The sequence below is a fragment of the Lontra canadensis genome, unplaced genomic scaffold, assembly GCF_010015895.1.
Source record: "Lontra canadensis isolate GAN:19392208 unplaced genomic scaffold, GSC_riverotter_1.0 scaffold7, whole genome shotgun sequence".
NCBI classification, from domain to species: domain Eukaryota; kingdom Metazoa; phylum Chordata; class Mammalia; order Carnivora; family Mustelidae; genus Lontra; species Lontra canadensis.
Window position 1 is genome coordinate 32860924 of NW_022631001.1, and position 27589 is coordinate 32888512.

The 27589-nt window shown below is 45.1% G+C and overlaps 1 protein-coding gene across 3 annotated transcripts in view; it reads left to right on the forward strand.

Annotated features, from left to right (window-relative positions):
- The window catches only part of SWAP70 (switching B cell complex subunit SWAP70), a 61457-nt gene extending 41762 nt beyond the window's left edge, over positions 1 to 19695 (forward strand). For all 3 annotated transcript variants that reach the window (XM_032853451.1, XM_032853452.1, XM_032853453.1), the window contains 9 exons: positions 4006 to 4233; positions 6508 to 6654; positions 7802 to 7910; positions 10769 to 10950; positions 13913 to 14020; positions 15564 to 15730; positions 17682 to 17880; positions 18853 to 18949; positions 19283 to 19695. In XM_032853451.1, coding sequence (XP_032709342.1) covers positions 4006 to 4233; positions 6508 to 6654; positions 7802 to 7910; positions 10769 to 10950; positions 13913 to 14020; positions 15564 to 15730; positions 17682 to 17880; positions 18853 to 18949; positions 19283 to 19389 — 1344 coding nt within the window. In that variant the 3' untranslated portion in view covers positions 19390 to 19695. The remainder of the gene's footprint in view (positions 1 to 4005; positions 4234 to 6507; positions 6655 to 7801; positions 7911 to 10768; positions 10951 to 13912; positions 14021 to 15563; positions 15731 to 17681; positions 17881 to 18852; positions 18950 to 19282) is intronic.
- Positions 19696 to 27589: the final 7894 nt, after the last annotated feature.

The window sequence follows — 27589 nt, forward strand, 5'->3', positions numbered from 1 at the left end:
CAATATAATGAATTAAGAGGTCCTTCAATTACTTGCTAATGATAAGTGTATGATTGCATTGAAAGTCAGCAGGAAATGAATCTAGATAATTTGCCTGGGACAGTCCAGGCAGATGCTCAGTGCTGATGACAAACTCAGAAGGCTTTGGGAATGCACCTTCAGAAAGGTTCAGGAGGAACCTGGGAGGCTGCCTCTAGAGCTGAGTTTGCTACTAATAGGCACTCTGAGTTACTTACATTATAAAAGACCATTCCATATACAAGAGGAACTGAAGCTTGGAGTGGGAGGGACTTGGGTGTATTCACAGTGGTATGTGAGAAAAAGCTGAGGCTGTTTCCTGACTGTAGTATGAATGGTCATTCAGATGCACCCTTTTTTTGTCATGCGTGTACACGTGACCATATGCGTGTACGTGCCTTCTGTTGGCTTTACTACTAAAACTTGTGATCAGACAGCCTGGGCCCTTCTTTGTGCTGCGTTAGGGAGACTGAAGTTCTGTGCATGTTAATTTAATGCCTCTAAGATATTTTACTTTGGGCATTTATTTATCTTAACGTCCTTTTTGACTTTTTCTCTTGTCTCTCTTTAATCTTTTCTTGTCGAAAGTCTTTCTTCCTTTTCTTTTCTGCCCCATTCTCTCCTCCTCTCTTCTTTCTCTGTCTTGTTGACCATTTTTTTTTCTCTCTCCTCCACTGACTATCCCTGTTACTACTTCTTCTTTTTTTAAAAAGATTTTATTTTTAAGAAATCTCTACACCCAACGTGGGGCTTGAACTAAAACCCCCAAGATCAAGAGTTGTATGCTCCACCAACTGGGCCGGCCGGGTGCAAATAAACTTTTTTTTTTTTTTTTAAAGTAAGCTTTACTCAACGTGGGTCTTGAACTCACGACCTGAAATCAGGAGTCACATGCTCTACGGACTGAGATAGCCAGTCCCCCTCTCCCATCCCTATACTTCTATTTAAAAGCCAAGAAAGTAATAACGTCTGATAAGCTTAATAGTACATGATCTGTTTCCAACAAGAGAAAGGAAAGATCTAAGTGTGTTTTTTCTCCAATAAGTAAACATTGTTGATTGTCTACCATACGCTAGATTTAGAAGAGAAGATCATTTCCACACCAGAAGACTTATTTATAGTATTCTATCAAATTAAATCCATAGAACTCTTGATATTTTGACTCTGTGATATTTTGTGGATGTACATTTCTTTGCAAGCACATTTTTCCTATTTTTGGTCTTCTTTCTCTGCTAAAATACATTATTTCACAGACATCAGTACAACCAAATGAGCGGAAGTGCAAAGGAAAGAAAGAAAAATTAACTCACAATCTTATCTGTAACAAATTAGACTTACTGTTTCTATGTTTTCCTCTAGTATTTGTCAAAATATTTGTGGACTCTTTATGCAGTGGAAGTTATAAGTAAATTTAATTTTACATTCTTCTTTATGTTATTTCATAAATGCTCTCTAAAATGTAATTTTATTTTGTTTTATTTTTTAAAAAGATTTTATTTATTTATTTGTCAGAGAGAGAGCACAAGCAGGCAGAGTGGCAGGCAGAGGCAGAGGGAGAAGCAGGCTCGCCTCTGAGCAAGGAGCCTAATGTGGGACTTGATCCCAGGACCCTGGGATCATGACCTGAGCCGAAGGCAGCCGCTTAACTGACTGAGCCACCCAGGTGTCCCCTAAAATGTAATTTTAAATGTTTGAATAAAACACCACTCACTCAGTGCAAAAGGAAGTAATGTTGATAGGATACATATTGTGTCAGACACTATACAAAATAATTAGTACTTGTCTCATTTTATCCCCATAGTAGTTCTTTATGACAAGTGTTACTATGTCCATTTCATAGATGAAAAATTGAGGCTTAGCTTAGTTTATTTCAGTTTAATAAACATTAATTGAACTCTACCACATTCTAGGTATGATGCTGATTTCTGGAGATTCAAAGATGGGTGGGACATGGTCCCTTGTATAAGGAATTCAGAAAATGGTAAGGAAGAAAAGAGATGATTTCAGTATGGTATGCTAAGTTCAGTGACATAGAAGACCACCTGACTTGGATTAAGGTTGGTCAGAGCAGTTTTGCTAGAGCAGTGCTTCTCCAGGATCAGTGTGCATGGGGAAGTACCTGGGGTTCTTGTTATAATGCAGATTTTGATTTTTGCATCTTTGGTAGGGTCCAAGATTCTTCACTTCTAACAGGCTTCTAAGTGGTGCTGTTGCCGTTGTTCCACATACCTCACTTTAAGTAGGAATATCCTACATGATACAGATTTTGAACAAATACCAGTTAGCTGGATATAAAAATGAAGAGAGGTATTCAAAACAGAGAGGACAGCATGGGGAAAGGCATAGAAGCATAAAAAAGTGTGTTAAGTTGGTAAACTTTTTATAATATATGGCAGGTGTTGGCAAACTATGGCTCATTGCTAAATCTAGCCCATAGCCTATTTTTGTATAGCCCATGTGCTAAGAATAGTTTTTACATTTTTAAAGTGTAAAAAAAAAAAACCAACAAAAACAAAGAGTAAATTATAATAGAGATGCACAAAGCCCAACACATTTACTACCTAACCCTTTACAGAATAAGCTCGAGACTTCTGATCTGTGTATGGTGAAGTGTAAAGTCTGCAGTGGGCATGGGGGAAGACATGTTGGAGATAGATAGTAAGCCGGGGTGGGGCTGGGAGGGTCGTGCTCACCAAGGGACGCAGAAGAGCTTGGCCTTCATCTTTGAGGTGACACAGAGCCAAGACAGGATTTAAAGAGGGAGGTGACAGGCTCAGCTTGTGTTTTAGAAGAATCTCTCTAACAGTATAGATGCAAGGGAGCAATGCTGGAGTCAAGGATACCAACTGGGAGGCTGAACCAAGGCAGATGGAAGGGATGGATTTGAGAACTGCTAGGACAACGTTTTTCATTCTCTTTTGACTGTAATCCGTAGGAAGATAAGTATTTTATTTCATGACCCAGCATACATAGACACACCACAAAGCCAAACTTATCACAAAACATTTATCTTTATTATAGGTGAACTCAAATATTTTCATTCCATTAAGGAAAATGGTGGTTATTACCTAATACGTCGATTTTATATTGGGTTGTAATGTACAGTTTGAAAAACACTGATCTAGGGAAGTAAAAGCAGTAGGTTATTATCACTGATTTTTGGTATAAAGGAGGGGGGAACAAGGATTGGCATGGACGAATGGTGGTGTTGCCAGCTGAAATCAGTAATAGAAGGGGAAGCCATTTGGAAGGTAGTAGCGATTCATTTGTTTATTTTTGGACCTGTTGAATTCAAGAGCGCTGTAGGAAACCTAGGCTTTCTGGAAGATAAGATACCAATTTTTCATTCAGTGAGTATTACTGCCTCACTCTTTTATTCATCTGCTGCTACATCAATAACAATATTTTCTACTGTATTTCTACACAAAGGTATGTGTTTCAGGATTTCATAAGCTTTTCCAGCGTGGGCTAGAAGTTCAGCCATTGTTGCCGACATTGTCAGTGTTATAATGGGAGGAAGCATTATAATTTTCAAATAATTGGTTATGTGGAAAATTTGTAAATTGAGGACTAACTTGTACATTCTACTTTGAAATGCTTATTTAATTTAATTTAGTACTTGCATATTAGTTCAGTAAAATCAGTATTCTGGTATATTGAAATACTCATCCAACAGAGAGTAATAAAATCACATCAGTTAGTTTGTGTATGGTACTGTATGTATGCAGTTTGCATACTGATACACTGTACTTTTAGAGGGTTATCAGTTTTTGAAACCTTTACTTGTTCTATAAGGTTAGTATAAGACCAGTGTATCCATACCTTTCCCCATGATAATATCATGATTATTTAAAGATATGCTTTTGTAACTGGAAAAAAACATTTCCTAAGTTGACCATATCAGTGTTAGTAACATAGATATATATCTAAGTTTAAAAGTTTTTTTTTTAACTAGGAATTAATACTTTTACATTTTTCTTTGTACAGATTGAATACCTGCTTAAGAAACTTACAGAAGCTATGGGAGGAGGTTGGCAGCAAGAACAATTTGAACATTATAAAATCAACTTTGATGACAGTAAAGATGGCCTTTCTGTGTGGGAACTGATTGAGCTTATTGGAAATGGACAGTTCAGCAAAGGCATGGATCGGCAGACAGTGTCCATGGCGATTAATGAAGTCTTTAATGAGCTTATATTAGATGTGTTGAAACAGGTAAGAGTCCTGTCTCCTCACCTTTAGAATGTATGTTTGAAATAAGATATTTTCATCGAGTACAAGTCATTTATACTTTTACACTGATTAGAACAGGAATAAAGTTTCTTATTTTCCTAGTCTTGTATAAGGCTTTAATTAAAAAAAAATTACCGATACAATTTTAAAGTATGCTTAAGCATTAGGAAATTACTATTTTGAAAGTACTGGTTAAGTGAACACATTTCTTACTATTTTTGAAGTACTTTAATGTTATGTGTACAGCCATATTTGTTGATCTGAAAGATCCTTATGGCATATTGTTCAGAGAAAAAAGCAGGTTGTTGAACAGGAAGTATCTTGCAACCCCTTGGATGGTCACCAAAATGTTAAATAAAAGTGATCTGGATTGTGGGATTTCTGTAAATTTTATTTTCTTCTTTATTCCTTCCTTGTTATTGAACTTACTACTTTATATGAGTCTATTCATGAACGTATGTATATGATTTTATATATATATATATATATTTTTTTTTTAAAGCTTTTATTTATTTATTTGATAGAGATCACAAGTAGGCAGAGAGGCAGGCAGAGAGGTGGGGGAGCAGGCTCCCTGCTGAGCAGAGAGCCTGATGCGGGGCTCGATCCCAGGATCCTGAGATCATGACCTGAGCCGAAGGCAGAGGGTTAACCCAATGAGCCATCCAGGTGCCCCTGATTGTATATTTTATAAAATCGGAAAAATACCCTTATTTTGGGGATAAATACCTTTATATAGCAAAATTGCATTTATTTTATAGATTATGTCCTCCATAGCATCTGATACACATATGCAAAGCTTAATGTTTAATAGAATTTATATAATTATATATTTTTTAGTGGCTCTTTCAGATTTCTTAATTATTATACTGAATAATAACTCCAAGTTGGGATTTCCTTACCTTGGTCTTTTATTTATTCAGCAGGTGATACTGTTGTCTTTGCTCTTTTTCCCTAATTGATTCCCATCAATAAACATTAATTGAGGTTTCATTTGTCTAGGTTTTTAGTACTAAAAAGAAGTGTGAGACATGGTCTCTGTCCAAAAAGTTCTAGGCCCACCAGGATGGCAGGATAATCAGACTACAGGTGAATTTCAGTATGAGATAGCTTTTACTTAAATGTCCAAGGATTAGGAAACTGAACAAGTATATGATTAGAACTTGGCATAATAATCAAATGATACAGCAAGGTAATAAATATTTAATGATAATGTATAGTCTACTATAGGCCATCAGCCCTTGTACATTTAATACTTAAATGTTAGCTATTCTTGGGGCTCCTGAGTGGCTTAGTCAGTTAAGTGTTTCGCTCTTGGTTTTGGCTCAGGTCATGATCTTGAGGTGGTGAGATGGAGCCTTACACTAGGCTCTGTGCTCCGTAGGCGTCTGCTTAGGATTCTTTCTCCCTCTGCCCACCCCCTTGAGCACATGAGCACTTTCTCAAATAAATAAATAAATAAATCTTTAAAAAAAGAAAAAAGGTCAGCTATTCTCAAACAACCCCGAAGGGCTTGGCCTGTAATAATGTCTCATTTTGTTTAAGTAACAATATGAATTATGCACCTTCGTGACTGCTATCTGGGAAGGAAGTATAGACCTAGATGAAGTGTGAGTGTAGAAGCTACATTTAGAAGCCAGAATCCTAACTGCTTATTCCTTTTCTGTTCATCTGGAGCAGAGTTCTTCCTCCAGAGTAGTGAGAGAGAGGTCGGTAGAAGGCTAGGTTGGTGCCTTTGGTTGAAAGATATATTTGGCCAAGTTTACTCTTTTCATTGATTGAGATTTTAATTTACTGAGAATCACTATAAAAAGTTTATATATAATTTTTTATTATCCAGGGGCACCTGGATGGCTTAGTTAGTTAAGCATCCAGCTCTTGATTTTGGCTCAGATCATGATCTCAGGGTCATGAGATTGAGACCCATGTCAGGCTCCATAGTGGGTGTGGAGCCTGGTTAAGATGATCTCTCCCTGTCTTAAAAAAAAAAAGAATTTAAAAAATCACAATGCTTTTAGCACCAGGATTTCTAAGGCTATATGTATATAGCACTGGGGGATGGGGAGTGGGGTGGACTGTTGTCTCTGCATGTCCAGAATTCTGTGTAAACACACATATGCGTGTATTTGACTGGATTTAGTGCCCCCGGCCTTCATAGATCCTTAGTGGGTTCAGATCCACAAAGGTCAAGAACCACTGATATTGGCTCCAATAGATAAAAGGCCAGGCATTTATACCAGATTTAATCTTTCGTAGGGTTACATGATGAAAAAAGGCCATAAACGGAAAAACTGGACTGAACGTTGGTTTGTACTAAAACCCAACATAATTTCTTATTATGTGAGTGAGGATCTGAAAGATAAGAAAGGAGACATTCTCTTGGATGAAAACTGCTGTGTGGAGGTATGAGTCTCTTGTTACCTCTTTCTGATGCTGCCCCCTGCTGCTGAAGTCTTTTATCTTGCTTCTAGATTATAGAACCTTAAAATAATCTTAAAATTAATACTTAGAAAATAGTATAGGCATACAGTTGCAGATTTTCTGAACCAAAACCAAGATAACCTGACAAAAATTTTTTGTGATGTGAATTTATTTTTTGTCTCATGAATAAAGTATAGGGATTACATCAGATTTATTTGAACATTTAAGGAAACATTTCTTGAATAAAATGGAGTTATAAAAAAGAAAACGCAAAAGTATTCAGTAAGACAGTGTTTGAAATCATGAATATATGAGGAAATCTGGGCCATTTTGAGTATAATAAATAAAATTAAAGAAAATACAAGCATTATCTTTGAATATTTTAGGTGACTTTCAGTCAGGACACCTTATTCATTGCTGTTAATTCTGTAAAGAAGTGAAGTCTTCAAGAAACATAAATTTTGAGTTTTTAATTTATATCTGAACTATCATCACATCTGTATTTGATGAAGAACATTTAAATTACCTAAAATCTTGCTCATAAGTGACAGTATATTTTGATAGATGAAATAGTGTAGCTATATTAATACCCCAGGGTGTGCACTGTCCACGAAGGGGTCTTCTTAGATTCAGCTAAACATGGAGACTCACAAGATTTACCATAGGCCATACCAGTATACTTACGGATATAGGACAGGAGCTACAGCTTGCTCTTAATAACAGCCCAAGTGCAAAGATCTGATCTGCATCAGGCGGACATGGGAATCACCCTGGCTTAGTAGTCTAATAGCGCACTGGGTCAGTACCTGTTGTAACAATGTGGATATACCTTCCAGGGTTCCTGTAAGGGATGTGCTCACATATAAGAGTCCCTGTGCTCAGGAAAGGGACATGGTGTCCCTATCAGATGTTGGGTGGTTCTCGCAGTCCAGATCAAGTATCCTAATCAGGGGTCATTGTTACCATAGGTAATGTTGCCTAGAGAGTAGCATTTTGTAAATCATAAATATGCTCTTACAGACATTTTTTGTTGATGTTGAATTTCAGCCGGATTTGTATAAATAATTGAGATTAAATTTAAATGCTTAAAAATAAAATTTTAAAAAACCGATTTTGCTTTCTGTGTTAGTCCTTGCCTGACAAAGATGGGAAGAAATGTCTTTTTCTCATAAAATGTTTTGATAAGACCTTTGAAATCAGTGCCTCAGATAAGAAGAAGAAACAGGAGTGGATTCAGGGTAAGACAGTTTTTATTATTTGTCATGATATAACTTGAGAGCTCTGACTTTGTATTTTAATCTCATTAAAGATGCTAAAGGCATTGTTCTCTCATTGTTCTCTTTTCTGCCTGCAGCATAGTAGCTGAAAGAAAAACAAATTAAGAAGAGTTCCCAAAGTTTTCATCAGTTTCATTTGCATAATAAGCTTATGGGAAAATTATAGACTGGGTATTTTAGGTGTTATTAACCTTTACTATTTAAAGAGAATGGAACTTCTACTTTTAAGGACTAGAAGGATTTTGAAGTGACCATCTTGAATTTTTTTTTTTTTAAAGATTTTATTTATTTATTTGACAGAGAGAGATCACAAGTAGACAGGCAGGCAGGCAGAGAGAGAGAGAGAGAGAGAGAGAGAAGCAGGCTCCCTGTTGAGCAGAGAGCCCGATGTGGGACTTGATCCCAGGACCCTGAGATCATGACCTGAGCCGAAGGCAGCGGCTTAACCCACTGAGCCACCCAGGCGCCCCATCATCTTGAATTTTTAATAAACAGAAAACGAAAGAGGAATAATGCAATCACTTTTGAATATTTCCAGTAATTTTTAAGATCTGTTATTTAAAAAAAAAAAAGATCTGTTATTTTCATAAGAAATCACTAGTTTTAAATAATTATTTCAAGAACATAAACTTTTGATTTAATAACATAAAGTATTCTAAAATTAATAAAGAATGAAACACTACATATGAGATTTTTTTTTTTTTTAGTCATGAAAGGAGCTTCTGAATATGATATATTTGGACATAAGTACAATTATACTGAAAATTTTGGTCATTTTGATGTGGCTTAAGGTTTTGAGGCAAGTGCACCTAGGTTTAAATCCTCTTTCCTAGGTCACTTGAATTATGAATTTTGTAGCTGTTTTTCCTTTTCCATAGAATGGGGATAATAATAGTACCTACATCTTGGGGCAGCTGGGTGGCTCAGTGGGTTAAGCTTCTGTCTTTGGCTCAGGTCATGATTTCAGGGTCCTGGGATTGAGCCCCACATCAGGCTTCTTGCTCAGTGGGGAGCCTGCTTCTCCCTCTCTTCCCTGCTCATGCTCTCACTACCTCTCTGTCTCTCAAATGAATAAATCTTTTTTTAACTGACAGAAGTCTTCTTTGTTGTTTCAAGTGAAGTTATACATAATTTTTTAAAATTTTTATTTTTTAATTTCTTATCAATGTTCCAGAATTCATTGTTTATGCACCACACCCAGTGCTCCATGCAATATATGCCCTCTACAATACCCACCACCAGGCCCACCCAACCCCTCACTCCCCTCCCCTCCCAAACCCTCAGTTCCTCAGAGTCCACAGTCTCTCGTGGTTTGTCTGAATAAATAAAATCTTTTAAAAAAATAGTACCTACCTCTTAAGGTTTTTGTGAGGGTTAACAGATAATGAAGATACACTTGCACATTTAAAAAATGGCACATCAGGGGCGCCTGGGTGGCTCAGTGGGTTAAAGCCTCTGCCTTTGGCTCAGGTCACGATCCCAGAGTCCTGGGATCGAGCCCCATGTCGGGCTCTTTGCTCAGCGGAGAGCCTGCTTCCCTTCCTCTCTCTGCCTGCTTCTCAGCCTACTTGTGTTCTCTGTCAAATAAATAAAATCTTTAAAAAAATAAAAAAAAAATGGCACATCATTGCAGAAATGTGATAGATTGTAGATAACCTAAATGTCCATTAATTGCAAATGGTTGAATAAATGATAGAAGAAACACAATGGGGTTCTGTACAGTATGTATAATGTTTTATTTATTTGTTTTACTTATTTTAAAAGATTTTATTAGAGAGAGAGAGAGAGAGAGAGTGTGTGTGTGTGTGTGTGTGTGTGTGTGTGTGAATGAGAGAGAGCATGAGCAGGGGGAGGGGGAGAGGGAGAGAGAGAGAAGAAAACTCCCTGCTGAATAGGGAACCTGATGTCAATCCCAGACGTTGGGCTCATGACTCCAGCCGAAGGCAGATACTCAACCGACTGAGCTACCCAGGTGCCCTGTATAATGCTTTATATACTGATACAGAAAGCTATCTAAGATAAATTAAGTGAAAATAACCAAGGCTCAGAAGAGTGTATTATGTCAAAAGAAGATGGAAGATGCATAAGCATATTTATTTGTATATGCTTAAAATATCTCTGGAAAAGATGCACAAGAAACTGTTAACATTAATTGGTAATGGAGAGGGGAAGCCAGAACTTGGGATAGGAGCAGGAGGGAGACTTTTCCTGTATGTCTTTCCATGCTTTTGAATTTGAACAATGTGAAAGTAATAGCTGTTCAAAAAATTAATTAATATAATCAGGAAAATACATAAAAATGAGATGATGCATGTAAAGATACACATATAGCAAGTATTCAATAAATGGTAGCTACTCTTACCATCTCAGGAAGGGAGTGTATAAGGATATGGTTTCATAAGGCATAGATAAGGGCAGACTAAACCCAGCATGTAGCAAATCAGATATCAGGAAGTTTGAATCTCAGCTCTTACTACTTCTTGTTCTTATTTGGCCTTTTAAGAAATACAGAGAAGGGAATTGAAAGTGTTGTAAGTTCTTCAAATGCGTGCACTATTCCCGTATCAAGTATCTGTTTAAGAATAGATACGCAGTTACGGAATTTTGGAGCTCGAAGGGACTCTGGAGATCACATCTTTCATTTCAGAGATAAGGAGACCGATGCTGCAGGTTATGAGTTACGGAAGGGCGGGCCAGCACTCAGTGGCAGAAGCAGAAAGTCCACTGGGCCTCTGGTTTTCTTCCCAGTATGCCATCCGCATTTTAGGCTTACGGAGAATAAACAGTCCATCCCTTTTTCTGTCCTACACCTTTTATAGCCATTCATTCTACTATCCATCTGTTGAAGTTGGGCAGCCCCCCGCCACATAAAGAAGCCCGCCAGCGTCGGAAAGAACTTCGGAAAAAGCTGCTGGCTGAGCAGGAGGAGCTGGAGCGACAGATGAAGGAGCTCCAGGCTGCCAACGAAAACAAGCAGCAGGAGCTGGAGACCGTGAGGAAGGTGGGCGTGGACGCTGGGCTTGGGGGGCTCTCTCTTCCCTTGTAGGGGCCACAGCTACCTTCCTGACAAGCTTTGGGTCTGCCAAGACCAGGTGCGTGCAGTTTTAGACAGCTGCTTTGGTAAATTATTTTCTCAGAAAGTGTATCTAGATTGCTGAGTGAGACATCCTGGTTTTCCCAGCCTTGAAAATATGAGGGTCTCAGGTCAGCAAGGCATTTCATTGACCGGACAAGAACATTTATAAGAATAGTGAGCACAGTTGAATTTTGTCAGAGAAAGATGAGAAATTTTATTTCCTCGATGTCAAGGTCACTTTTGGTGACCTGGGCGTGGTGTGTTGCTTTTTTAGTCCCCCCCCCCTTAGCTTTACTCATGAATACTCTTAGTATAGAACTGTGGGTCTCACTTACCATTTGGAATCAAAGATATATAGTCTGGGTCAATTTCTCCTTCCATCTCTGGGCTAGGAGATCAAGTACTATTGATTGTATAGGATAATTGACATTCATTGGAAAACCTTGTTGCTCAGCTGTATCGTGGTTCTGGAGGTGATGGTCCTCATTGTATGGCCGCTCTCCTTATTTCTGCCTTGAATCAGTGAGCACCTGCTATCCACAAGATCAAAGACCCTTTTGTGTCTCCTCTTTTGTAGCACCTTTGCTGTGGAGTATGGGAGATACTCACAGTATAAGCCCCCACATTCCTGGTGGGGTTCTCCCTTTCTAGTCTATGGAGATGCCACACTTTGTGCTGACATCCTCTGAGTAGATTCACAAAGAATTTCCTAGTACTTTTGTAACCTTAGGAATTAATGTGGGTGTACGAAGCTATAAAGTTGTTCCTATTCATCATACCTTTCTTTTTTAAATTTTTAATTTAAATCCAATTTAGTTAACATGCAGTAGATTATTAGTTTCAGTATATTATTAGTGATTCATCAGTTGCATACAACACCCAGTACTCATTATATCATGTGCCCTCCTTAATGCCCGTCACACAGTTACCCCATCCCCACTCACCTCCCTTCCAGCAACCCTGTTTGTTTCCTGTAGTTAAGAGTCTCTTATGATTTGCCCCCATCTCTGTTTTCATCTATTTTATTTTTCCTTCTCTTCTTCTATGTTCATCTGTTTTGTTTCTTAAATTCCACGTACGAGTGAAGTCATATGGCATTTGTCCTCTGACTTATTTTGCGTAGCATAATACCTTCTGGTTCCATCCATGTTGTTGCAAATGGCGAGAGTTCCTTCTCTTTGATTGTCGAGTGTATACATACCACATCTCTATCCATTCATCTGTTGATGGACATCTGGGCTCTTTCCATATTTTGGCTATTGTGGACATTGCTGCTATAAACTTTGGGGTGCAGAATCACGATGTTTGCATCCTTTGCATAAATACCCAGTAGTGCAATTGCTGGGTCATAGGGTAGCCCTACTTTTAACTTTTTGAGGACTCTCCATACTGTTTTCTAGAGAGTTTACCTACTTTCTTTTTTCTTTTCTTTCTTTCTTTTTTTTTTTTTTTTAAGATTTTATTTATTTATTTGAGAGAGAGATAGCATGAGCAGGATGAAGGGCAGAGAGAGAAGCGGACTCCCTGCTGAGCAGGGAGCCCAATGTGGGGCTCGATCCCGGGACTCCAGGATCATAACCCAAGCTGAAGGCAGGCACTTAATAGCTGAGCCACCCAGGTGCTCCGACATACCTACTTTCTAAAAGCAGCTTCTCAGGTCTTGTTGCTCTTCCTCCTGAATCACTCTTGCATCTTGCCTTTCTGCTGTAATGTGTTTTCTTTAAAAACTCCCATAACAGGCTAGGATGAGCACCTGTAGTATGTGATCACTGCTTCCTTCATCCACTGTACACATGGCAGTAGTGGATGTTAGAAGAGTGAGGTGGAAATCTGGGCTTGTTGTCCTTCTTTCATAATTTTTTAAAAATAACTTTTATTTCTACTGTGGTTTCTTTAGAAAATATATAATCTTTTTATAGATAATATAATCATATGGCTCAAAAATTTAGATTATACAAAAGAATAAATCCCACTTGATCATGGTATATGATCCTTTTAAAGTATTGTTGAATTTGGTTTGCTAATATTTTATTGAGGATTTTTGCATCTGTGTTCATCAGGAATACTAGCCCCTGATTTTCTTTTCTTGTATCTGCTTTTGATAGAAGGGTAACACTGGCCTCATAAAATGAGTTTGGAGGGAAAGTTTGAGAAGAATAGACATTACTTCTTCTTTGGATGTATGGTAGAATTCACTAGTAAAACTGGTCCTGGGACAGCTTGTTTGTTGGGAGGTTTCTGATCACTGATTGAATCTCCTTTTAGTAATCAAATTGGTTGTATGTTTTTAGGAATCTGTAAATTTCTTCTAGGTTGTCTGATTTGTTGGTGTATAATTATTCCTAATCTCTTATGATCCTTTGTAGTTTGTGGTATCCTTTGTAACATCTCTTTCATTTATTTGAATCCTCTTTTTTCCTTGGTGAGTCTAACTAAAGACTTGTCAATTTGTTTATCTTGTCAATTTGTTTATCTAACGAGCTTAGTTTCACTGATCTTCTCTTATCTTTTTTGTCTCTTTTATTTATTTCTGCTCTAGTCATTGTTACTTTCCTTCTACTAACTTTGGGCTTCATTTTTTTCTTTTTCTGGTTCCTTGAAGTGTAAAGATAGGTCTTTTGAGACTTTGTTTTTATTTATTAGCAAGAGAGAACATGCAAAATCGAACAGCGGGGAGGGATAGAGGGAGCGGGGAGAGAGAATCCCAAGCAGACTGTGCCCAGTGGAGCCCAATGTGGGGCTTTATCCCATGACCCTGATAATATGACCTGAGCCAAAGTCAGATGCTTAACCGACTGAGCCACCCACGTGCCACCATTTTTCTTTCCTAATGCACCTTCACTCTAATATTTATTGCTTTTCTGGGGGTGGGTTTTTGATTGGGTAGAAACTGGAAGAAGCAGCATCTCGTGCAGCAGCAGAAGAAAAGAAACGTCTTCAGACTCAAGTGGAACTACAGGCCAGGTTCAGCACAGAGCTGGAGCGAGAGAAGCTTGTGAGTGCCACACAGCTGGGAACCTGGGACCTGCTACATTCGCTCAAAGAGCCAGTTTGGGTGAAGAGGGAGGAACCAAGGCCTGGGAGGCTGGAGGGAGGCCAGCTTGTCAGCTGGGCTATGCTTCTGACCTGCAGGGGGCTCATGGGGAAGTTCTGCATTTCTTCATTCAGTATGGGCTTATTGAGCACCTTCTAGGTGCCAGGCACCAGGCCAAGGATATAAAGGTAAAAGACATAAGCCTTGCTTTTAGTACCCCAGAATAGAAATTCATGGAATGGGGTGATAAGTACTGTGGTTAGGATGACTGTATGTCTTGGTTTGCTGGGCTAGTCCTTGCCATCCTGATATAATTATTAACAGCATTCTTTTTCCTTCTCAAAGAGTCCTGGCTTGGAAAATAAGTAGCTATGGAAAAAGAAAGCACGGGTTCCATGACATTCTTCTTCTGTCATGAGCAAAGTGGGAGGTTCTGAAATCATGAGAACATATGAATTCCGGTCTGCTTCTCTTAGCAGCTCTGATTCATCCCCCAAGACACCCAAGAGCCAGGTTGCTGGAGGTGGTTAGCTAGTTCATTGGAACACAGGTCTTATGCCGAGTTGTAATGTATGGGAGAGTACTGAGCCCAGTGCCCATCAAATAGATGCTGGTGACATTTATTAAGTTTTTGTTGCTTGGAGTTGAGATAGATATATTCGTGTTAGGAGAGAAAAGTTCATAGGCAAGCAGCTGTTGGGGGAAAGAGCGCTGTACTCACAGCCAGAAGAGCTGGATTCTTTCCTCTCTGCTCCTGCTTTTGAGCTTAAGTTTTCTCTTTACATTGGAGGTGTTGTCATGTGATCTCTCATGACTCTTAGGACGAGGAAGTGAGTGAGAATATTTTATAAACCACGAACACATATGCTGATGTGTGTGCTGTTACATTCAGATATCCTTGTCTTCCAATTTTTGAGATTCAAAACTGTTTAATACAGAAAGGAGAACCCATATACTTGTTAGGGTGCTAACTTGGGTGCTTGAGTCCCCCCAAGGCTGGATGTGTCCCAGGGAGGAAGAAGAGGGGCCTGGAGGCAGCCAGGTAAGAGGAGTCGCTGGCTGCTGGTCAGTCGTCCCTTTCCCCTTTAACCCTCCCTCTGGCTGTTCTAACTGGGCAGAGGTTCATTCCTTTTAGAGAAGACTGTGGGTAAAGAGGTTGTGGTTGTATAATAGAAAAGAATTTAAAGAGAAATTATTCAGGGAAACGATTTTTTTTCTTGACTTGAATCTTAAAGTGTGGAGTGGAAGGGATGGAATGTTCCCTGGGCAGAAAGACAGCATGAGGGCTTAGCCTGTGGCCCCGACTGTGTGTGCGGTCTCAGTGTTGGTATTGGCTGCGGTGTTCTCCTTGCTCCATCTTCAGTCTGGGAGTGCGCGACGGGGCCCTGCCCACCCTGCTGGGCTGCGGCACGGGCTGGCCATAGGGAGCAGCCCCTTGCGAGCGGGAGACGTTCCCTGGGGATAAAGTCAGCCTGAGTGTAACTTGACCCTTTCATGCCATCAGATCAGACAGCAGATGGAAGAACAAGTTGCCCAGAAGTCCTCTGAACTGGAACAGTATTTGCAGCGAGTCCGGGAGCTGGAAGACATGTACCTAAAGCTGCAGGAGGCCCTGGAGGATGAGAGACAGGCCCGGCAAGACGAGGAGACTGTGCGGAAGCTTCAGGCCAGGTGCCAGATCTGTTTGTCTCCGTGTCTTTATGTGCTTCGCTGGGGCAAATGTTGTTTCTAGGAATGACTAACATTCTGGTGAAGAGGGAGGAGTGTCTGCCAGACCGGAGAGACCCTGGAGGCCTGGCTGGCCAACTTGTTTACTCTCGGTCTAGGACCCTGGAAGACCCTGGCTTCTAGGGCCCTAGACAGGCTTTCCATCTGTGTAGAGCAGGCAGGTGGCCAGGTCTGACACAGGCATGAACCAAGGCCGAGCAGCCCAGCCACAGCACCAGCCAGGCTGGGGAGAGAGCCCACTGAGGATGCCACTGATGTCAGCACTGGCACCATGTTTTGGTCCCCACGCCTTCTGCTGTCACTCAACACAGGATGCTCCCACCTCCAGCAAGATAAAAGTCTCCACTGTCTCTGCTCTTTTGTGTCGGCTGCTTCAGAGTCCAAGTTCCAGAGTCTCGTTTCTTCCTAATGCATCTGCTTAGGCAGGCCCAGCTCGGGCTTCCACTGTGCCCTGGCTGCCAAGGGGCAGGAGGGCAGGGGTCTGGCCTTGGCTTCCGTAGTGGGAGATGGGCCCTGCTTCCCATCAAGATGCCCATTGTGCAGATTCCTTGGACACATGAAGGGGATTCAGACCGGGCAGCCTGAACACCTGTAAACGTGCATCCCCTTCTATACTCTTACCACTAGGATGAAGAAATAGGCCTTTCCTGTTCCGTGTTGTATCCCCAGTGCCTAGAAAAGCACACAGAAGGTGCATCATACATGCACATGTTGAGTGGGTGGACGGACACTGGTCACAGCACATTTGCAGTGTTGTGTTCAGCTGTGGGTCTTATACTCCGGAAGGAGGGAGTAGCCGGTCCTGTGTAGGACTAGGGGCAGTAGATGGGAGAGCTCTTCCTAGTCCAGGAAGAACTTTCCACGGCTGCCTATAAATAAACTTGCTGGATTCGTGAAGCAGTGGGCGGGCCATCCCTCAGACGGTGGTCGGATAAGTGCCCTGCAGGGTGTCGCAGAGGGAGTTCTCGAAGCAGGGAGGCTGGGAGTGGCGACACGAGGCCGTCTGGTCCGTCACTTTACTCCTTCTCTCGCTGGCTTTGGAAGAGTGTGCTGATGGTCGGGCCACTGGAGGTGTGTTGGTCCTGGGCCGGCATCTAACCACACCGTCTGTACTTGGTACAGGTTTGGTCTGTACCTCAGTTTATTTAAACGCCTCTGTAGCTCGATATTTTAGATAGGCAGCCTGTGACTCAAAGATAACCTTTTGGAGTCACACAAACCTTGGTGAAAAATCCACTACTAGCTGTGTAATGTACTTACAAACACCCTGATTTTTTATTGCTTCATCTGGAGGGATGACAGTACCTTGGGGAACTGATGGGTTAGCAGTCGAGAAGTCAAGGGAGTGACATACATGTAGTGATTGTTCAGCCAAATGGGAGCTGATTTAGTCTGCCTTCTGTTGGCTCCTTCTTCCCTCACTTCATTAGTTTGTTAGCGTTGTCCTCGGTCGTAGGTCTGTACAAGATGAGAGAGGTTTTGCTGTTACAGCAGCCCAGGCACATTTCACAACTTGGCCCTCCCACCTGCCGGGTGAATGACGTGGTACAGGTCACTTAGCTTTTGTGCCTCACTTTCTTCATCGTTGAACTATGAATGCTGATAGCACTTAAGTTTATTGTGGGGATTCTTTGGGAAAATACACTTAGTTCTTGGCCCAGTTTGTGGCACAGTAAACCTCTCATAAATGTTAATTTGTTTTCCAACAAGAGTGCAACCGAGAGGAGCAGGACAGGTGGCACGGGTCGCCTTACCAGCTTTAGGAATGTGGGCCTCTGTGGCTCGTTTCTTCCTTGTGAAAGAAGAGGGTTGGCTGAGATGGCCTCGGGGGCTCTGGCATCCGCCAGGGTGTGGGCGCCTGGGCAGGTTAGATCCCGAGAGCTCTGTGTCGCAGGTTGCTCGAGGAAGAGTCTTCCAAGAGGGCTGAACTGGAAAAGTGGCACTTGGAGCAGCAGCAGGCCATTCAGACGACCGAGGCGGAGAAGCAGGAGCTGGAGAATCAGCGCGTCATGAAAGAGCGGGCCCTGCAGGAAGCCATGGAGCAGCTGGCGCAGCTGGAGCTCGAGCGGAAGCAGGCGCTGGAGCAGTACGAGGTGATGCCTGGATTTCAGGTTTCCAAAACAAACGTTTAAGCACCCGAAACTAATCTAGCCCTCTTGCTTAACTAACTGGACTTAAAGTAAAAACTAAAACATTTAGAAAGAATAACAGTTGCTTAGCTGTAAGAGGCTTTAGTGAGAATTTTGCCTAGCTGTGAGAAGTAGTAGTTTTTATAGGTGGTGAGGGGGGATCAGGTCAAGTCCAGTCAAAAGGCACACAGTAATTTGAACAGGAGAGGTCTACTATAAGCAGTTATTAGCCACAATGAGGGGATTGCCTGCTAGGCAGTGAAGACTCTAAGGAGGCAGCAATGGCAGGTACAGGAAGCAGCCCATGCCTCTGCGCCTGAGGCAGGGGACCCAGCTGGAAGAGGGTCCCCCTTGATCCTTGCCGCTTATGCCCATGGCTGTGATCCCGACCTCCTTGGAGAGAGCATGGCAGAAGAGCTATGACTGGGAGGCTGTCCTCTGGGCACGGGGTGAGCCCCTGGGGTGCCCCCTGCCACAGGAGCTGCTGAGAAGAGCAGCAGGTTCTCAGCAACCTCTCGAGAAGGGTCCAGTGGAACCCGGAAGCAGAGGCCCTTCCTCCAGTGTCCCTTCAGTGCCCTTTACTGACCAACCTTAATGGTGCCCACTGGCAAGGAGAGTTACCTGCTGTCACACGCAGGACAGGGGAGGCGGCGTTTGGAGCCGAGGAGTGGCGACCATGATGCTCACACGGGGGTCTTACCCGTTCATGTGTAGCAGCGTGAGTAGGTCCTCTAGCTGACCTCAGGCAGGTTACTCAAGCTCTCTGCATCTGGTTTCCACATCTGTAAAATGGGGGTAATAAGAGTTCCTACTCTTGAGAGAGAGGGAGGATTTCCTGGAATAACCCGCAATCATATAGTAAGCACCCAGTCATCTTTTATTTGGCTCTTGAACTCCTGTTGTGTTTGCATCATCCAAAATCTCCTTGTGTTCCAGGGAGTTAAGAAGAAGCTGGAGATGGCAACTAGTAAGACCAAGAGCTGGAAGGACAAAGTGGCCCAGCACGAAGGATTAATTCGATTGATAGAGCCAGGTAACACACTCCTTAGAGTAATCAGATATTTTCCCAATTTTTTCCTCTGTTTTATTTATGTGTTTGAATTGTGCTAAAAGTCTTCATTAGTCCAAATACATAGAAACCAAACTGTTTGGGGTCAATTGCTCTGAGTAACTTGCCCTGTAATAGATAAGAAGGCCCAGGAATTCCCTTTGCATTCGTCTTCTGGTGGTTTTGGCGGGTATGACATTGATGGGTATTCCTCAAAGGAGAAATAAAGGAGAAAGGGACTGTTTTATCTGTGGGGAAATGGTTATGTTAACTGAAGGGTATGGTACTTCCTATATTTAATGTATGTTTGTCCCTTAGGTTCCAAAAACCCTCACCTGATCACTAACTGGGGCCCTGCGGCTTTCACCCAGGCAGAACTGGAAGAGAGAGAGAAGAGCTGGAAGGGGAAGAAGAGCACGGAGTGAGGGGGTGACGAGGGGCAGGGCCCGTCGGGGGCACAGCCCCGTGGAGCTGGAAAGCTCGATGCTAAAGACACAGGAACTGGCTTTGCCGCTTCTGACCTTCTTCCTTTTGCGCCTCCTATCAGGTCAATATATTAAGGAAGCCTTCTGATTTCTCTGCCTGAAAAATCAGGGCTCACCTGAAAAGAAAAAAAATTCGACCCTATCAAGCTCTTTATCTACTCTTTCCTTGAAAACTTCAGCTTCTGAAAATTCCCTTTAGCTCCCTCAGGTGCTCATGGGAATTGGGCCATGCACACACCGTGCGGGGGGGAGGGGGGCACCATCAGCCGCCGTCGGAGACGGGGTGGGGCTGTGGCCCGCTCTCCCTCCTCTGTGGCAGCAGGTCCCTGTCTCGGAGCGCAGCCTTCTAAACCAGCCCGCTGGTCTGCTGCGGCTGCCACTGCCCGGGAGGCTTGCGACCGCTGCTCCGGCCGTCCTGGCGACATGTGACCCTTGTCCCCGCTGGTGGTCCCCAATGCAGTTGTGCGGGGCTTTCTGCCCAATGCGCTGCCGCTGATCCACGTCCTGGCCCCGGTGGCCCCAACTCAAGGGAGCAAGTGCTTTGGCTGATAGATCCTGAGGAGTGAAAGACAGCACAGAGATGAACTAAGCCCCATTGGAGTGGTAATTTGATACTAACTGAATTCTTTCTAATATTTAAAATGGTCTGGAGGGTCAACCTGCTGCCAGACCCCGTTGCTTTTTCTTTTGTAGTTACTGTACAGAAAATTTCAGGAGTTTGTGAATGCTTGTTATAATCAGGCCTTTTCTTAATAAATAGGGATATGATCATTTATAGGAATTACACATGAAGAAAGTTTTTAAAAATGTATTTTTATGATGTCCTATGTTGAGAGAGAACAAATATTTATAATTTGCAAACATTCTTACCTAAATATTGTACAATGTAATATGCTGAACTTAATTTTTTGCCAATTTTCTAAGATATATTAAAAATGTTTTGTATGTTTGGTTTTTTTGTTTTTTGCGTTTTTTTTTTTTTTTTAGTAAAATGGACTTAGAAAATAAAAACACAAGAACAGCATGCATTTTAAACTGCCTGATTTAATAGAACAGGGTGAGGTTTTGTGTATATATATTTTCACATAATGAGATGGACTTGAGTTGAGGGATACTCCCTGAAAACCCTGAGTTTGGAGCTTGGACCCCCAGACGAGTGCTGTCATGAGGTGAACCAAGTCCTTATGTTTGGTGTTTGAGTCACTCCTGTGGGAAACCATGGCAGATGTGTGCGCTCACAAACGGGAACTTTTAAGATATCTCCCTCATTGTTGCTCTTACCTCCAAATCCTCTTAACCTCTGCTTTCCTGAATTTTCTTTTTATGCCTTTTGGTTTTTCTTTCACTTTTACCAGAGTAAATAGTGTGGTTTTTTGTTTTGGTCTCACATGGTTGCCAAGACTAAAATGCCTACTGTGGGCTAAGCCAGCCCACTCACTCAGGCCAGCTTGATTGTGTCTTGGAAAGCTGATCTTTCCCTTCTAGAAGGAGAGAACACACTCGCTAGTGTTTTCTTAAACATCTTTCTCTACTGTAGTGGTTCTCAACAGGGGACACTTTTGCGCCCCCCGCTCCCCCAGGGGATATTTGGCAATGTGTGGGGACATTTGTGGTTGTCTCAACTGGTACTGTTACTGGCAGTCTAGTTGGGTAGAGGCCAGAGATGCTGCCGAACTTCCTACAATCACGGGACGCTTCCCTGTAGCCAAGAGTCCTCTGGCTTGAGCTGTCGGTGGTGCCAAGATTGAGAAGACCTGCTCAACAGAAAGGCAAGTTCTAGTGCCCAGAACACAGGGTTTTCCCTCAAGGAGTCCCAGGAGTTGGGGTGCCTGGGTGGCTCACTCATTAAGCGTCTGCCTTCAGCTCAGGCCATGATCCCAGGGTCCTGGGATTGAGCCCCACATCGGGCTCTCTGCTCAGTGGAGAGCCTGCTTCTCCCTCTCCCACTCTCCCTGCTTGTGCTCACTCTCTCAGTGTGTCTGTCTGTCAAATAAATAAATAAAATCTTAAAAAAAAAAAAGGAGTCCCAGGAGTTGTCCTGTTTGGTAGAAACGGGAGGGCGAGAGGCCGCCTGCTCTGGTAGCTGGCAGAGAGCCGGGGGCAGGAGGCCTGGCACAGCCGGCGTGGGATGCTATGCTTCAGAAACTCTGGTCATTTTGCCTTTAAAAAAAAAAACAAACAAACATTTTATTTATTTGACAGAGAAAGAGATAGCAAGAGAAGGAACACAAGCAGGGGGAGTGGGAGAGGGAGAAGCAGGCCTCCTGCACCTGAGCCCAAGGCAGACGCTTAACCACTGAGCCACCCAGGTGCCCTGAGTTTGCCTTTTCCACGAAGATCCGGAGGGAATTGCTTGGTATGTTTTAAAGTCTTTCTGTGTTGCAGGTTGCTGAGGTGTGAAATACGAAAGTTACCATGAGCTTCATTTTCTTTGCATGAGAGAGAGGGTCTCTCACAACCGTTGAGCAGCTGGTAAGGAACGAGTTGTTCGTTCAGAGTCACTGCCCAGCATTGCTGGGCCTTGTACTGGCGCCTGCTGTGCTTGGCAGAGCCTCGTACCCTCAGCCGAGGCCCGCAAGGCACCGTGGCCCTCGGAGCTGGGATCAGGCTAACCTGAGGCCGCGAGCACGTGCGGCAGATGCGAGGCCCAGCCGTCCCCAGTTCACCGCAGGTACTCAAAATGTATCGAAAAGATCAGTCCTGGGAATTGTTTAAGGAATATGTTTCTTTCTCTTCCCCTCTATTTCCTTGTTTATTTATACTCATTTTGAGGCCCATAAAAGTCATGTCCCTGCTTGGGGAAGCTATTTGGTAATATCTACTAGAGCTAAAAACAGCATGTGCCTAGCAGTCAGCAGTTCCACCCCCAGGAGAACTGAGGTCCGTGTCCCCACCAAGACCCTGCGGGAGGGTCGTTCACAGCAGCTTTGCCGGGATGGCCCCAAAGCAGAAACCACCCAGCGCCCACCAGCGGGGAGACTGACGAACCGGTGTATTCAAAGGACACTACGTTGTAATGAGAAATAACACATCACTGAAGGATGGGAAAACATGAATGAATCTCACAGACATCACGTAGAGCAAAGAAACCGGAGAACATTCTGCGTGATTATAGTAATTTCCAGAACCAGCAAAGCTAATCTGTGGATTTCCAAATCAGAAGTAGAGTGACCTTGGGGTAGGCGGGGTGGTTGATTGCAAAAGAGCACAAGTGAACCTTCTGGGAAGCTGGAAATGGGCAGCTGTTCTATAAGTAAAATGCTTCCACTCGACACACAAGATTTGTACTGTTGACTCTTGGTAACCGTAGTGCCTCTAGAATGCTAGAACTGGCTAGTCCCTAGAGGTCAGGGAGTCCAAACCCCTCTCTTTGCAGAGAAGGGGAGGATCCAAGTCCACACTGGAATGCCTCTTCTAGGATGTGGTTCAGTACCCACCCTGGCTCCCCTTTACATTTGGACATCAAACGTGTTCGTCTCCATGTGTTTCTGTCCCCATCCCCAGCCAGTTGCATGTCCACGCCTCACCTTGCTATGGAGGAAAGGCCGTGACCGCTCCAGTCTTATGCTCAGCTTCTGCGGGCCTGAGGCTGCTGCGTCTTTGGCCCCACACCGAGGCTAAGCCGCGGTGGGCAGGGAATGCCAGCCGGAGCTAGCCTCAGATCCCTCCTCTACGCAGACGTAGCACACGGCTTCTTCGGGTTGTGTACCCACAGGAACGCAGGCCTTCCCCCCGTTTGGGTCCACCTCCTCAATAGCGGTCCACAGCGCCTCACTGAGAGCCAGCAAGGTGTGGGGAGCAGGAAGGGGCAGGCAGCCCCCTTTCCTTTCAGCCCCTGAGGCTAGCAGCTGACTCTCCCTCCCCATCCGAACCCCTCGTTTCCTGTCCCTGCTACCCTGCCTCTTCCCCTCAGTCGATGCTTTGCTCTGACCTGCAGCCCACACGGGGTCTCTGGGAGCAGGCCTCCCTGGGCCCCATTTTGTACATTCCCCCCCGCTCTGATCTCAGGCCCCCTGCCCTCCTGATGGGCCACCGTGGGCCAGCTCCCTGGGGAAGACGCCCTCTGAGCCCACAGGCTGGTTTTGGGGGGTTGGGGGGAGGGTGCCCGGGATGAGAAGAGGAACCAGTGCAGAAGAGGAACCAGCGCTGCTGTTGGTGCTGCCAAACTGGGCTCTCTGTTCCCATTTGGAGGCCATTTGCCTCCGAAATACTCGCTTACCAGGAACACACAGGGGATCCAAGAAGGGGTGCAGGAGATTTCACCCCTGCGTCCCGAGGCCCTGTACTGCCCATAGCACGGTGAGCTATAAGATGGCTAAAGGGACAGGGTGAATGTCTTCTTTCCAGTGTGGCTGCCCTCCCAGCCCGAGATCACAAGGAGTCAATGTCCTTCAAAAGTGCTGAGCTGGAGAGAGGCTGGATTTCAGAGCGACACAGACCTGGGTTCTACTCATGGTTCTACCTTACTGTGTCACCTGAGTTAGATTCTGTATTCCCAGAGGGGTCCTGCACAGGTCGTGTGTCCTTCTGGGGGTGTCACACCTAGAAGCACATGATGTTCATCTGTCCATCACTGGTGAGGGAATATCAACCCGTTCAGGTTTCTCCACACTGCAGAGATGTGCTCTCCCCCGAGCCCCTGGCCGCCTTGCTTCATCCGGGTGCATTTTCTTTAGAAAGTCAGGTGGTGAAGGGGCTTTCCATCTTGGCTGGGCCAGGACACAACAGAGAAATTGCTGGTGAACTGGCAGGCTCTGAGAAAATCCCGTAGGTGACTGAAAATCCCATAGGTGATCATGCAAAGCCACTGGAGCGCGCTCTCTGCATTTCCATAGCAGGCGTCCTGCAAAGGCCTGTATTTGGCAAACGTTTGCATGGCAGAGGCCCTAAAGGTGATGGCTCCTGTCCAGTGAGACTCCCCTTTGGGGGGGCCGCAGCCAGGCTCTGAAGTGGATCTCAAGGGTCTGGGACTACCACCTCCCAGGGCCTCACCCAGCTACTGTTCCTGCTGCCAATTCTGATGTTCTTGCTGATTCTGTCTCAACACCTGTGGGGGGAGGCGCCCCACTGCTCTCTAGCCCTGATGCGCTTTCTCAGCGGTGAGCCCAAGGCTCCTTCTTTTCTCTTAAGATTTTATTTGAGAGAGAGTGAGAGTGAGAGAGATCACCGAGGGAGAGGGAGAAGCAGACTTGCTGAGCAGGGAGCCCGACTTGGGGCTCGATCCCAGGACCCTGAGATCATGACCTGAGCTGAAGGCAGCCGCTTAGCTGACTGAGCTGCCCAAGCCCAAGGCTCCTTAAGGTCGGGAGATCCTCCTCATGGCTATATTGACACCGAGTATGTCCTTAGTAGAGGCTGGCTTTTTAATGGCCCCTTTGGCACAACACCCTTGTCCTCAAATATGTCATGGATATAGTCCCCTGGGTCTGATCAGAGCTCACAGGAGACAACAGTGACTGACCTGCAAGCAACTCTCTTCTACAGAATTTATGGTCTGTTTAGAGCATTTACGCCACCCTGTGCTGAGGCTGGGGCTACTTTTTCTTACCTTTCTTCTTGAGAGTTAATGCCAGCTTATGTGAAGGATGGTCCATCAGTCCTAGGGTCTCTAGTCCTAGTCTCCATTTCTCCCAATAGAGATACTAGAAAGTCTGTCAAAATTCCCTGATGGACAAGTCAATTAGGCCCCCTCCCTGATTTTTTTTTTTTTTTAATAACGTTTGGGGGCTCTTGGGTGGCTCAGTCAGTTAAGCAACCGACTTGATTTCAGCTCAGATCATGATCTCAGGGTAGTGGAATCTAGCCCCGCATCCCCGCATCCTTGAACCCGGTTTCAAGCTGGGTGCAGCGTCTGCTTGGGATTCTCTCTCTTTCCCTTTGACCACTCCCCCAAATAAATAAAATCTTAAAAAAATGTTTGTAGTTTTTTCTCATCACAAAGTAGTACATACCAAATGTGGAAAATGGAGACAAAGGAAGTATGCAAAGAGAATAAAATACCGCTCTAATCCCACCCTCCAGGGACAATGGACCATGGTTGCCCTGGGTCTCAGGCCTACTTTCGGCTGGAAGGACGGACACGACCACCCCCATAAGAGACGAGCCCCCTATCCAGAGTCTCCCTGGCAGGTCCTGAAGCAGCCCAGACCCAGGAGCAGTGAGCTGTTGGTGCCTTTTGGGGGAATGACCCTGTGTCCCTGCAGCGTGTGGCCGGGCAGAGCCGGGGATGCGGGATGCTCGGCTGGGCGACGCAGCTGGGGGCCGCCAGGTGGCAGGCGTGCGCCGCGGCCACGTTCCCGGCCGACCTGCCATCCCCTGTCGCACCCGCAGCAGGGCGGTCCCATTGGGGCGGGTGGGAGCGCCAGTGGATGGTGGCTGTGTCCGCCAAGGACTGAGGAAACCCACGGGCACTGAGCCTACCGGAGGCGGCCGTGGGCAGTACCACTGTGTCATCAACAGCCCAAAAATGTGTCTTTTTTCCCCTACTTTACCGATGAGGGGAATGTGGTAATTGCCCAAAGGCAGGCAGTGATGGATGGGGGACAAAACCCAGGTGTCCGGACTCAGAGCCCCTCCCAGTCCTTGGGCATGTACCACCCGCCTGCAGTGTGGGCCTGCCCGCTTGGGGGGCCTGGGAAGTGTCCTGCTGGTAGTTTGAGGCATTCTGTCATGACTCACCCCTCCCTGCTGCCCCCAGCACACACAGCCCGGGCCCTGTTCCTGTAAGAGCCTAGGAAGGGACAGTCCTCTCCCCTCTGTGTCCTCTGTGGACAGGCTTGGCTGGGGGCCCCCCAGGACTGGGATGAGAGTGGGTGAGGAGCGGGGGGAGCAGCCAACAAGCAGGGGCCTGTTTCCTGACTGGTCTGACCCTGGCTGTCCCTGCGGAGGCCCCAGCAAACGGAGCAAGGTCATCCAGGGCGAAATTCCAGCCTGAGCCCTGAGCAGGAACTTCAGTTCTGCTGATAAGGCTCAAGAAGCGACACCAAGTGGCCTCCCCACGCCCCCACCCTGTCAGCACCTCCACTCCTGTGAAGCCTCCGCTGCAGACAGTCTGCCTCGGAAAGAGACAAAGACAGACCTTTGGGCAGATAAGGAGAGAGACCGCCGGGGATAGACGGGTCAAGGAGCACAGAGGAAGAAGACGGGGAGGGACCAGGCGGTGCCATAGCTGAGGCTGGGGGTCTGGAGCCCCAGAGACTGGAAATGCTGCCGGGGTTGTGCCTGCTAAGGCTGCGACTGGGAGGTGGAGAAAGATGTGATCATGGCTGAAACGGGAGGAGTTTGGGGTATGGGAGGAAACTGGATCGGGCTGGCAGCTCTGTACCCCTCAGCCTGGTTCCTAATGTGTGCAGACCTGGCACTTGTGGGTGGGGGAGACAGAGTCCGCATGGGGCACAGTCTCTAGGCTCCAGGAGGCCAGGCCGGAGAGGTTGGGATGAGGGCCCTTTGCCAGGGGAGGGGCGGAAGCAGTGGGGCCCGGATCGCTTACTGGAGGCCGCTGACTTGGGACTTTGTCCCTGCACACTCCGTGCAGAATATGTGCACCCAGCACTGGCTGTTTGGTTTGGCAAGTGAGCAAGGTGTAAAGTCACAGCTGGCCTGGGGGCACCCAGTCATGGATTGCAGCTGAGTCAGTCACAACTGCTTCCCCCACCCCCTGGGGGCAAGGGCTCGCGTGGCACACACAGTCCTATCCGCACAGGTACGGTACAGACGCCGTGTATGGCTGAGTCACAGCTGCCTCCTCGGAGAGCACGTGCCTGCACGCACACGCTCACAGGTGCCCGCAGACGCCGCTGAGCCCCGATCCTGAGTCACAGGCAGCGTGGAACCCTGAGGAGGGTGCTGAGAGGATGTTCTGCCGTCCCCATTTCTACAGAGAAACCCACATATACTTGCACACACACACGTGCCCACCATACATCCTGCTGTGCCTGGCCCGTCATACGAGGGGATCAGTAACTCTATTGGGAATGAATCAGTGAGGGACTGAATGAATGAATAAGCAGGTACGTGCGAATGTGAGTGTCGCTCACACTGCTTGGATAGGTAAAATTGGTTGGGGCAGCGCTGCAGGGTGGGTCCCTAGTCTATGTCTGTAGGGAGTTGTCTTGCTCCAAATATAGCCTCCGTGGGCGGC